Source organism: Coregonus clupeaformis, chromosome 3, assembly GCF_020615455.1.
Source record: "Coregonus clupeaformis isolate EN_2021a chromosome 3, ASM2061545v1, whole genome shotgun sequence".
Taxonomy (NCBI): domain Eukaryota; kingdom Metazoa; phylum Chordata; class Actinopteri; order Salmoniformes; family Salmonidae; genus Coregonus; species Coregonus clupeaformis.
The window spans coordinates 17,759,106-17,771,251 of record NC_059194.1 but is presented as its reverse complement, the minus strand read 5'-3'; the positions used below and the strand labels follow the sequence as shown (position 1 = coordinate 17,771,251).

General features: G+C 44.5%; 2 protein-coding genes across 2 annotated transcripts; both read right to left on the bottom strand.

Moving 5' to 3' along the window:
* Window positions 1-1,320: 1,320 nt before the first annotated feature.
* Window positions 1,321-2,874, bottom strand: LOC121546257 (leukocyte cell-derived chemotaxin-2-like). The gene is made up of 3 exons (XM_041857416.2): window positions 2,338-2,874; window positions 1,869-2,020; window positions 1,321-1,579 (listed from the first exon to the last, which is right to left on the bottom strand). The coding sequence occupies exons 1-3, from the start codon at window positions 2,427-2,429 to the stop codon at window positions 1,413-1,415; spliced, it is 411 nt and encodes a 136-aa protein (XP_041713350.1). The 5' UTR covers window positions 2,430-2,874; the 3' UTR covers window positions 1,321-1,412.
* An 8,071-nt stretch (window positions 2,875-10,945) lies between these two features.
* Window positions 10,946-12,146, bottom strand: LOC121546262 (proteinase-activated receptor 4). The gene has a single exon (XM_041857429.2). The coding sequence runs from the start codon at window positions 12,072-12,074 to the stop codon at window positions 11,022-11,024; it is 1,053 nt and encodes a 350-aa protein (XP_041713363.2). The 5' UTR covers window positions 12,075-12,146; the 3' UTR covers window positions 10,946-11,021.

Sequence of the window (12,146 nt, the reverse complement as noted above, 5' to 3'; positions counted from 1 at the left end):
GGCGTAGTGTGTTACTAATGGTTTTCTTTGAGACTGTGGTCCCAGCTCTCTTCAGGTCATTGACCAGGTCCTGCCGTGTAGTTCTGGGCTGATCCCTCACCTTCCTCATGATCATTGATGCCCCACGAGGTGAGATCTTGCATGGAGCCCCAGACCGAGGGTGATTGACTGTCATTTTGAACTTCTTCCATTTTCTAATAATTGCGCCAACAGTTGTTGCCTTCTCACCAAGCTGCTTGCCTATTGTCCTGTAGCCCATCCCAGCCTTGTGCAGGTCTACAATTTTATCCCTGATGTCCTTACACAGCTCTCTGGTCTTGGCCATTGTGGAGAGGTTGGAGTCTGTTTGATTGAATGTGTGGACAGGTGTCTTTTATACAGGTAACAAGTTCAAACAGGTGCAGTTAATACAGGAAATGAGTGGAGAACAGGAGGACTTCTTAAAGAAAAACTAACAGGTCTGTGAGAGCCGGAATTCTTACTGGTTGGTAGGTGATCAAATACTTATGTCATGCAATAAAATGCAAATTAATTACTTAAAAATAATACAATGTGATTTTCTGGATTTTTGTTTTAGATTACGTCTCTCACAGTTGAAGTGTACCTATGATAAAAATTACAGACCTCTACATGCTTTGTAAGTAGGAAAACCTGCAAAATCGGCAGTGTATCAAATACTTGTTCTCCCCACTGTATATATATATATATATATATATATATATATATATATATATATATATATATATATATACATGTATATATATTTGCGAGAAAAAACATATGGGGGATTGGAAGTGATGCAGACAATTACATTGATGGAAGTTACAATCTATCTGAAATATTAAACTGATCTACCCTCTAAAAATAAAAATAACACATTAAAATTTTTTTATCTATGAATATAATGTAAACATAATTATTGCCATAGACCTTTATAATCTCTCATGTGCCTCCAGTGCTTCCCATAAAGAAATTACAACAGCATAACGGGTTAGCTGCTTGATGTCCTTGTATCAATCATAAGACATCTGATATGTGTTTAATGTAGATAAACAAGGAAGTGAATAGGAGTGTATAACCAGTAAGACAAATCAATGATAAATGTCATGATGAGCTCTATGAAACTTCAACACATGTTGTTTGTTGTGGGAGTATCAGAAAGGTAAGAGGTCAGAATATGATCATTTCACGATAGGTGGACTATCTTTTTAAGCTTTGAATATATTCCAATAGAGAATGAATGTAAAACTTTATTTCAGAAGTTTACAACATTTATGTATTTTATACAATAATAAAAAAGGATAACAAATAATTGTTTTAACACAGTAAGGCCTATCATTATGATCATTTAGTCGATTTATTTATTTATTGATTGGTTGGTTGATTGATTGGTTAAAGGAGAGGTGTTGCAATCAGAAGTTTTTGTTGGGGTCGAACTTGTCACACATCTGGACGTGGACGTGAGAAGTGATCCCTGGGTATACACTCTGCATGGGGAGCAGGGTCCCAATCCTCTGGCCCTTCTTCACCAACCCAGAGTAACTGTCAGGCTTCACGTAGAACAGCTTAAAGCACAGAGCTGGAAAACAGAAAACCACAGTGTGAGTCGATCAATCAATCATTCAACCAGTCAATCAATTAATTAGCCATATATTCTTCCATTACATTCCGCCATGTGACACATTAGTTGCCGGTATATACTGTACCTCAGTGAAACAGTAGTCAGAACATCGGGATGCATTATTACAATAGGCATAGCGTTAACTGTGCTATTGATCTCCTTCCAGGGTATTAAAACAAATGATTCAGGATAGACTATTGATCTCCCTCCAGAGCATTAAAACAAATGATTCTGGATAGACACTGACCCTCCCCACTGAGGTTGATCCCATCGTTGATGGCTGCCTTCTTCGGGTTTGTGTACACAGTCATTTTGCCGTTGAGTTTCACATCAAATGGAGCGTACACTGTGGCCCCGTCGTTACACACGATGTCAATGCCCTCATGCACATGGTCTGTTCTGGACATAGAGATTGGAAGGGGTTAATGCAGAGGGATTCACAAAGCATTCACAGTCTTTCATTCAGACCACTATGGTATGTTTTCACTTGTAGTTTTCTGAGTATTGTACTGTGTACAGTCAGAGCAGGGGTCTAAGATCAAATTGATATAATTCATATTGTACTAATGGGTTCTTAGAAATAATTATTATATGTGGTTACCATCTTACCAACTAAATTATGAAGTAAATTGCGAACAGTCAAATAAAGCAAAACCAAACTGATACATCAAAATGCAAGCCACAAATACACACACACACACACACACTTGCCATACCTGTGTGCTCCGTACTGTCCTTGTCCCAAGTTGTCCCCTGTACTCTTCCTGTTACTGGAGTTGCCGTTACACAGCTGACCAAACTTGACCATCTCACACTCTAACAACACAGCTAGAGATGAAATGGACAACAGATATGTTGACTGAGGAGGAAACCCTTTTATGCCGATATTCTTTTCCACTAAACTAACTAACGGGCATTTATATTAATGGAGCAGTGCAGTCAAAAACGTGATTTTCCTGTGTTTTATATATATTTCTACACTGAGGTTGGAATAATACTGTGAAATTGTGAAAATTATGATAATGCTCTTTTAGTGTTAATGCTGTTTGAAACGACTGCCTGACATTTCTGGGTGTTTTATAAAAATAAGTTAATAGACCAATAAGAAATATAGTTTTTCCTCTCTACCATTAACAGCTTGTTTTCATGTTACACATCCCTCACATTTGGCTCCTCCAATTAGGCCCCTCTCTCAGATTACTCCCAGACAGTCCTAGCAAATTTCTTGCTTGAGAAATTGCATGTAGCTTTTTGTTTTAAACAATTTTAATTGAAAACAATCACAGTAAGGTACTTAATTGTTACCCAGAAATGATTTGATTTTGAGATAAAAACTGCATTGGACCTTTAAGATGACAAAATAATATTGAACAGAAACTGCACCCAGAACCAAATCGCATGTGCGAGCTGACCAGCTACTTGATATGAAATATCTAATCTATATAACAACGTGATAGCTATCGTAATGGATTGACCTAATAGTTGAACGAATAGAAGTCATTTTGGGTTCTTCTTACCTATGAGGACCACAGTAAACAGAAGAACAGCTGTCTTCATGTTGATGCCTGAGGTGATGGTTTCACTCAAGGAGAAACTCTACAAGAAGGTCTTGCTCAGCTTCAGTCTGTGCTTCTGACTGCACAAGGTATGTGCTTTATTAAGTACCTCATGAAGTGAGGACTTTACCACATTACACACCCTTGTTTCAAACTCTTACCACAGAGTGGAAATGTGGAAATTCTTTGTTAAATTTGTGAAATCCCGAAAAAATATTTGGTGTTCTCAATTGGTAGAACAAAATGGTGGACAGCAGGATAAACAAATGGTGACATGACCCTGAACTCCATTACATTACCTGTAACTTCTCATCTGCTCCAATTTCGCTCAAGTAGTGCTCCAGTAGTGCTCACTTCAGGAGCTCAGGGCATGCCCGGCCCAGCATGCATTTGTAGTCTACTTTTGTGCAGTGGAAAGTTTTTTGGGGGATTAAGTTCATTTTCATGGCAAAGAGGGACTTTGCAAATAATTGCAATTCATCTGATCACTCTTCATGACATTCTGGAGTATATGCAAATTGCCATCATCAAAACTGAGGCAGCAGTCTTTGTGAAAATTAGTATTTGTGTCATTCTCAAAACGTTTGACCACGACTGTACTGTTTAAACCAAATGGTAGGTCCAGGTAGTCACAAAAATACACTGCTCAAAAAAATTAAGGGAACACTAAAATAACACATCCTAGATCTGAATGAATGAAATAATCTTATTAAATACTTTTTTCTTTACATAGTTGAATGTGCTGACAACAAAATCACACAAAAATTATCAAGGGAAATCAAATGTATCAACCCATGGACGTCTGGATTTGGAGTCACCCTCAAAATTTAAGTGGAAAACCACACTACAGGCTGATCCAACTTTGATGTAATGTCCTTAAAACAAGTCAAAATGAGGCACAGTAGTGTGTGTGGCCTCCACGTGCCTGTACGACCTCCCTACAACACCTGGGCATGCTCCTGATGAGGTGGTGGATGGTCTCCTGTGGGATCTCCTCCCAGACCTGGACTAAAGCATCCGCCAACTCCTGGACAGTCTGTGGTGCAAACGTGGCGTTGGTGGATGGAGCGAGACATGATGTCCCAGATGTGCTCAATTGGATTCAGGTCTGGGGAACGGGCGGGCCAGTCCATAGCATCAATGCCTTCCTCTTGCAGGAACTGCTGACACACTCCAGCCACATGAGGTCTAGCATTGTCTTGCATTAGGAGGAACCCAGGGCCAACCGCACCAGCATATGGTCTCACAAGGGGTCTGAGGATCTCATCTCGGTACCTAATGGCAGTCAGGCTACCTCTGGCGAGCACATGGAGGGCTGTGCGGCCCCTCAAAGAAATGCCACCCCACACCATGACTAACCCACCGCCAAACCGGTCATGCTGGTGGATGTTGCAGGCAGCAGAACGTTCTCCACGGCGTCTCCAGACTCTGTCACGTCTGTCACGTGCTCAGTGTGAACCTGCTTTCAGCACAGGGCGCCAGTGGCGAATTTGCCAATCTTGGTGTTCTCTGGCAAATGCCAAACGTCCTGCACGGTGTTGGGCTGTAAGCACAACCCCCACCTGTGGACGTCGGGCCCTCATACCACCCTCATGGAGTCTGTTTCTGACCGTTTGAGCAGACACATGCACATTTGTGGCCTGCTGGAGGTCATTTTGCAGGGCTCTGGCAGTGCTCCTCCTGCTCCTCCTTGCACAAAGGCGGAGGTAGCAGTCCTGCAGCTTGGTTGTTGCCCTCCTACGGTCTCCTCCACGTCTCCTGATGTACTGGCCTGTCTCCTGGTAGCGCCTCCATGCTCTGGACACTACGCTGACAGACACAGCAAACCTTCTTGCCACAGCTTGCATTGACGTGCCATCCTGGATGAGCTGCACTACCTGAGCCACTTGTGTGGGTTGTAGACTCCGTCTCATGCTACCACAGCTCGCATTGATGTGCCATCCTGGATGAGCTGCACTACCTGAGCCACTTGTGTGGGTTGTAGACTCCGTCTCATGCTACCACTAGCCGGACCAAGCTATCTGGCTGGACCTAGTTGTCGTGCCGGCCAGCCGGACCTAACTATCTGGCTGGACCTAGTGGTCGTGCCGGCCGGACGGACCAAGCTATCTGGCTGGACCTAGTTGTCGTGCCGGCCGGCCGGACCAAGCTATCTGGCTGGACCTAGTTGTCGTGCCGGCCAGCCGGACCTAACTATCTGGCTGGACCTAGCGGTCGTGCCGGCCAGCCGGACCAAGCCATCTGGCTGGTCCCAGTTGTCGTGCCGGCCGGCCGGACCAGGCTATCTGGCTGGACCTAGTTGTCGTGCCGGTCAGCCGGACCGAGCTATCTGGCTGGACCTAGTTGTCATGCCGTCCAGCCGGACCGAGCTATCTGGCTGGACCTAGTTGTCGTGACGGCCAGCCGGACCAAGCTATCTGGTTGGACCTAGTTGTCGTGCTGGCCAGCCGGACCAAGCTATCTGGTTGGACCTAGTTGTCGTGCCGTCTAGCCGGACCAAGCTATCTGGCTGGACCTAGTTGTCGTGCCGTCCAGCCGGACCAAGCTATCTGGCTGGACCTAGTTGTCGTGCCGTCCAGCCGGACCTAACTATCTGGCTGGACCTAGTTGTCGTGCCGGCCAGCCGGACCGAGCTATCTGGCTGGACCTAGTTGTCGTGCCGGCCGGCCGGACCGAGCTATCTGGCTGGACCTAGTTGTCGTGCCGGTCAGCCGGACCAAGCTATCTGGCTGGACCTAGTTGTCGTGCCGGTCAGCCGGACCAAGCTATCTGGCTGGACCTAGTTGTCGTGCCGGTCAGCCGGACCAAGCTATCTGGCTGGACCTAGTTGTCGTGCCAGTCAGCCGGACCAAGCTATCTGGCTGGACCTAGTTGTCGTGCCATCCAGCCGGACCAAGCTATCTGGCTGGACCTAGTTGTCGTGACGGCCAGCCGGACCAAGCTATCTGGCTGGACCTAGTTGTCGTGCTGGCCAGCCGGTCTTAACTATCTGGCTGGACCTAGTTGTCGTGCCGGCCAGCCGGACCAAGCTATCTGGCTGGACCTAGTTGTCGTGCCGGCCGGCCGGACCAAGCTATCTGGTTGGACCTAGTTGTCGTGCCGGTCAGCCGGACCAGTATTGTGTCTGTTACCCACATAATGCTATATGTAATATTATATTGCAGAAATACTTGGACAAAGGCCAGTGTTAATGATATAGTGACAAAGAGGTTGAGATGAAGATCCCACCTCCTTTTAGGCGTTATATTTGTCTTACCACTTCCCTTTTGCTCATCTCTTGAATTGTATTTTGAGTCTCACTGCCCACCCCAAATAACATGCAAATGATTCCTTAGGTATATGTGTTACCTATTATATATATATATATATATATATATATTACTCATTTAGCAGATGCTCTTATCCAGAGCGACTTACAGGAGCAATTCGGCTTATGTGCCTTGCTCAATGGCACATCGACAGATTTTTCACCTAGCTGCCTCGGGGATTCGAACCAGCGACTTTTCGATTACTGGCCCAATTCTTTTAACCTCTAGACTACCTACCGCCTTAGCATATTTCATCACATCTGAACGTCATTCAGGTTTCAGTTCAGGTTACTGTGGTCAGACCCGGGCCTCCCTGACGGTATTCAAACCCTATTTTCCCAACGTTGAAAATAATGTTCAAAAGAAAATAAATGACCTTTGAGAGCCTCTTTTGAGAATCAATAGAAACGACGTGGGGGAATTACTCTTGGGATGCTGTGAATTCCTAAACCTAATTGTCTGTGTTTTAATGGCCATGCTAAGGCTAAGGCATTCCAGACCATTAGAGGAAGAAGCCATTAGCCTCACAGGTCATTTAGCCTCTATTTTGTCAGCCCACTATGAGGCTGGTAGTGTCTGCTATGGGTTTGCCAAGGCTAACACTGTTAACATGCAAAGAGTCCATTGAATGGAGGAGTAGTTATGTGTGTGACTGTATGCATCCTGATAGCTCTACACATGCACACAGGCACGTACGCACACAGTTACACACACACATACACACGCATGCATACACATGTAAACATAGTGGTACACTCACAAACATATAGGTAGGTCATCCCCAAAGCCAACACCTCCTTTGGCTGCCATTTCTTCCAGTTCTCTGCTGCAAATGACTGGAACGAACTGCAAAAATCTCTGAAGCTGGAGACTCTTATCTCCCTCACTAACTTTAAGCATCAGTTGTCAGAGCAGCTTACCGATCACTGCACCTGTACACAGCCCATCTGTAATTAGCCCACCCAACTACCTCATCCCCATATTGTTATTTACATTTTTATTTATTTTGCTCATTTGCACCCCAGTATCTCTATTTGCACATCATCTTCTGCACATCTATCACTCCAGTGTTAATACTAAATTGTAATTATTTTGCACTATGGCCTATTTATTGCCTTACCTCCATAACTTACTACATTTGCACACACTGCATATAGATTTTTAATTGTGTTATTGACTGTACGTTTTGTTTATTCCATATGTAACTCTGTGTTGTTGTTTTTATCGCACTGCTTTGCTTTATCTTGGCCAGGTCGCAGTTGTAAATGAGAACTTGTTCTCAACTGGCTTACCTGGTTAAATAAAGGTGAAAAATAAAAATAAAAAGAACAATGTATGTGTACACTCTGTTAGTATTAACTATACTGTACATGCATGTAAACACACTAAAATCCATGCTCATTTCATTACTGAATAACATTTATAATTTTATCTTTTCTCAAATCTATAGCTAACTTTCTGAGTTTCTATTCTGTAACGCTCAAGCAAAGATTATTATCACCTAACCACATACAGGAAGAGAAGATGTTGGTACCTTGTAGAGGTGGCAGATATGCAAACCCACTTATTCTCAAACATGAACCTACAGTATTTCAGATGCCCAAGCCAAATATGCAAAAGTCTTTTTAAACAATAGTTTTTCTTTGCATGTCAGACTACATTGTAAATTACACATGCAGATATAGTTTTCAACATCAATATCAGTAATTACAATGTTAATGAACAAAAATAACATACCTAGTCAAATGTATTACAATCCCAATGGAGACAATTGTTATTATTCCAGTTTAGACCCACCTAACTGATGCATCTACCTCCCATGGGTGTCACTCATTCACCCCCCCTTGAACTTTTGGATATACTGTAAGCATAATGCCCCATACTTTCATAGCAAATGCGGGTAAATAAAAACCAGTGAAAACAATATAAGTTCAAGTATTCAAGCAAAAACCATTTACAGGGTGTTTTACTAAATCTATATGCTTTACCTTGAAAAAATACTCTAGAATCTATAATTTATGAAGGAAATGTCCAAAATTTTAATTGGTTCCAGACCGAAGCAGTCAGTCACACCTGGTATAGACAGAATGCATTCCAGACGCCTTCCCATTTTCACTTGGACATGCCTGAATTTGGCCAATAAGTCTAAATAGAAACAAATGGTGGCATCAGTAATGTATTATGCTGTTGGTGACCTCACAGCTACAAGCTATGTAGTTTTTATTCCATAGACAATTACCACATAGCTGTAGGCTATAGAATAGATAACCCTACCCCCGTAATGTTGTCTATTTTTAATGCTGTAATACTGTACTGCTGATTCTGTACTCTGAGATATTCTTGTCAGTATATAATTGAAGAACTATACCCACTCTATAGTAGGATCTTCACCTAGACAGCAGTATTGTAGGGATAACATATTCTGCTACAGTATTCTCCAATTCTGTTGGACTTCTAGATGACACTCCACTAATAGTTAGACTGTGTAACGCTGTATTTCTTTATTTCTTCTTTCTTTTTTTTGTAAGATTTATTTTTATTTTTATAAACAATACAAAACATACACATACAAATACTAACATTACTATATCACACCTGCCCAGACCCACTAGCCCCCACCCCTATCTCCAGCGCCCTTTATTTCTGTAATGACAAAAACTGTATCCCTATGGGATGAGGAATCATAAACACTTAATTCCCCACCTCCATCCATTGACTGCTTGTTTATGGGAAAATGGCAAAGAAAGACCATCCATTTTAAGTTGTCTATGACAAGTCCCCACATCTGGCATAGCTGTGTATACTGAGTCACTGTATGTATACATGAGATGTCTCACATATACCAGAGGAAAACATTGCGTGCCACAACAATGGGGTGAGCCTGAGTCTGATCCAGGTGTCTATACAGTGAAGGAAAAAAGTATTTGATCCCCTGCTGATTTTGTACGTGTGTCCACTGACAAAGACATGATCAGTCTATAATTTTAATGGTAGGTTTATTTGAAAAGTGAGAGACAGAATAACAACAAAAATAACCTGAAAAACGCATGTCAAAAATGATTTGCATTTTAATGAGGGATATAAGTATTTGATCCCTCTGCAAAACATGACTTAGTACTTGGTGGCAAAACCCTTGTTGGCAATCACAGAGGTCAGATGTTTCTTGTTGTTGGCCACCAGGTTTGCACACATCTCAGGAGGGATTTTGTCCCCTCCTCTTTGCAGATCTTCTCCAAGTCATTAAGGTTTCGAGGCTGACGTTTGGCAACTCAAACCTTCAGCTCCCTCCACAGATTTTCTATGGGATTAAGGTCTGGAGACTGGCTAGGCCACTCCAGGACCTTAATGTGCTTCTTCTTGAGCCACTCCTTTGTTGCCTTGGCCGTGTGTTTTGGGTCAATGTCATGCTGGAATACCCATCCACGACCCATTTTCAATGCCCTGGCTGAGGGTTCTCAACCAAGATTTGACGGTACATGGCCCCGTCCATCGTCCCTTTGATGCGGTGAAGTTGTCCTGTCCCCTTAGCAGAAAAACACCCCCAAAGCATAATGTTTCCACCTCCATGTTTGATGGTGGGTATGGTGTTCTTGGGGTCATAAGCAGCATTCCTCCTCCTCCTCCTCCAAACACGGCGAGTTGAGTTGAGGCCAAAGAGCTCGATTTTGGTCTCATCTGACCACAACACTTTCACCCAGTTCTCCTCTGAATCATTCAGATGTTCATTGGCTAACTTCAGACGGCCCTGTATATGTGCTTTCTTGAGCATGGGGACCTTGCGGGCGCTGCAGGATTTCAGTCCTTCACGCGTAGTGTGTTACCAATTTTGTTCTTGGTGACTATGGTCCCAGCTGCCTTGAGATCATTGACAAGATCCTCCTGTGTAGTTCTGGGCTGATTCCTCACCGTTCTCATGATCATTGCAACTCCACGAGGTGAGATCTTGCATGGAGCCTCAGGCCGAGGGAGATTGACAGTTATTTTGTGTTTCTTCCATTTGCGAATAATCGCACCAACTGTTGTCACCTTCTCACCAAGCTGCTTGGCGATGGTCTTGTAGCCCATTCCAGCTTTGTGTAGGTCTACTATCTTGTCCCTGACATCCTTGGAGAACTCTTTGGTCTTGGCCATGGTGGAGAGTTTGGAATCTGATTGATTGATTTCTTCTGTGGACATGTGTCTTTTATACAGGTAACAAACTGAGATTAGGAGCACTCCCTTTAAGAGTGTGCTCCTAATCTCAGCTCGTTACCTGTATAAAAGACACCTGGGAGCCAGAAATCTTTCTGATTGAGAGGGGGTCAAATACTTATTTCCCTCATTAAAATGCAAATCAATTTATGACATTTTTGACATGCGTTTTTCTGGATTCTTTTGTTGTAATTCTGTCTCTCACTGTTCAAATAAACCTACCATTACAATTATAGACTGATCATTTCTTTGTCAGTGGGCAAATGTACAAAATCAGCAGGGAATCAAATACTTTTTTCCCTCACTGTGCGTCTAGTCCTCTATTGCCTGTTGTCCTCATGCTTCCTACCCCTCTGACGTCCCCGGCCTCTGACTAGACTTGGACAGCAGCGTCACCTTTGACCTCTGTAAGGAGGACGAAAAGGACACCTGATTCCCTGTGGATGAGTCTCTCCCATTGTTGCCACGGCAACACAGCACCATCATGACCTTGTCCCTGAAGTCATCATAGATGTAGTAGAAGATGAAGGGGTCAATGCAGCTGTTCATCGTGCTAACGGCTAGGCTAACCATGTAGGGCACGTAAAGGTCCTCCCCGTTGTCCACCAGGTAAGAGTCTGAGTAGTGCAGGAGGAGGAGGATGTTGCTGGGCAGCAGGCAGCCCACGAACACCACCAGGACTAGCATGGTGACGCGCACGGCGTGGGCGTAGCGCTGGCCTCCCGCCACCAGGGTGCATATCACAGAGACGTAGCAGTAGAGGACGACCAGAAGGGGGAGCACGAAGCCAAGAAAAAATAGTGTGAGGAAGTAGGGCAGGAAGTAGTTCTCGTGCACCTCCTCGGGCAGCACGTCGTGGCAGGTGGTGATGCGCGGCTCGTCCAGCGTGTAGGACTGGCGCGAGACGAGGAGAGGCAGCATGGCGGCCAACACCGCCACCCACACACACAGGCTCATGTAGAGAGAGGTGCGGCAGCTGCGGAGGGTCTTGGCACCGAACGGGTGCACCAACGCCACGTAGCGGTCCACAGCGATGAACGCCAGACACAGCACGGAGCCGTACATGTTGCCGTAGAAGAGCGCTGTGACCACGCGGCAAAAAGGCTCACCAAAGGCCCAGTCGTTGCCCTGGAAGTGGTAGACGATGCGGAAGGGGAGCACCAGCAGGATCATGAGGTCGGTGGCAGTGAGGTTGATGAGGAGGATGGTAGAGGGCAGCTTCTTGGTACGGAACAGAAGGACCCACAGGGCCAGGAGGTTAGCCGGGAGGCCCAGAGTGAAGGTGATCATGTAGAGGATGGGCACGTAGAGCACAGTGGTGGAAGCCTGCACCTCCTTGATCTGCTTGTCTTTCAGGGTGGTGAAGTTACACGTGGACACCAGCTTAAAGGAGCGCATCCCTGTCCAAGAAGGCACAGAAGATTTGACGATTCATTAGACATTATACATGCTACAAGCATTATACAAGGA

Excerpts from the sequence above, each read along its gene's own strand:
- LOC121546257 (XM_041857416.2), bottom strand. The coding sequence starts at position 2,429 with ATGGTCAAGTTTGGTCAGCTGTGTAACGGCAACTCCAGTAACAGGAAG. Across the intron at positions 2,021-2,337 it reads GGACAGTACGGAGCACACAG|AACAGACCATGTGCATGAGG; the intron begins GTATGGCAAGTG and ends CTCTATGTCCAG. Across the intron at positions 1,580-1,868 it reads GATCAACCTCAGTGGGGAGG|CTCTGTGCTTTAAGCTGTTC; the intron begins GTCAGTGTCTAT and ends TCTGTTTTCCAG.
- LOC121546262 (XM_041857429.2), bottom strand. The coding sequence starts at position 12,074 with ATGCGCTCCTTTAAGCTGGTGTCCACGTGTAACTTCACCACCCTGAAA.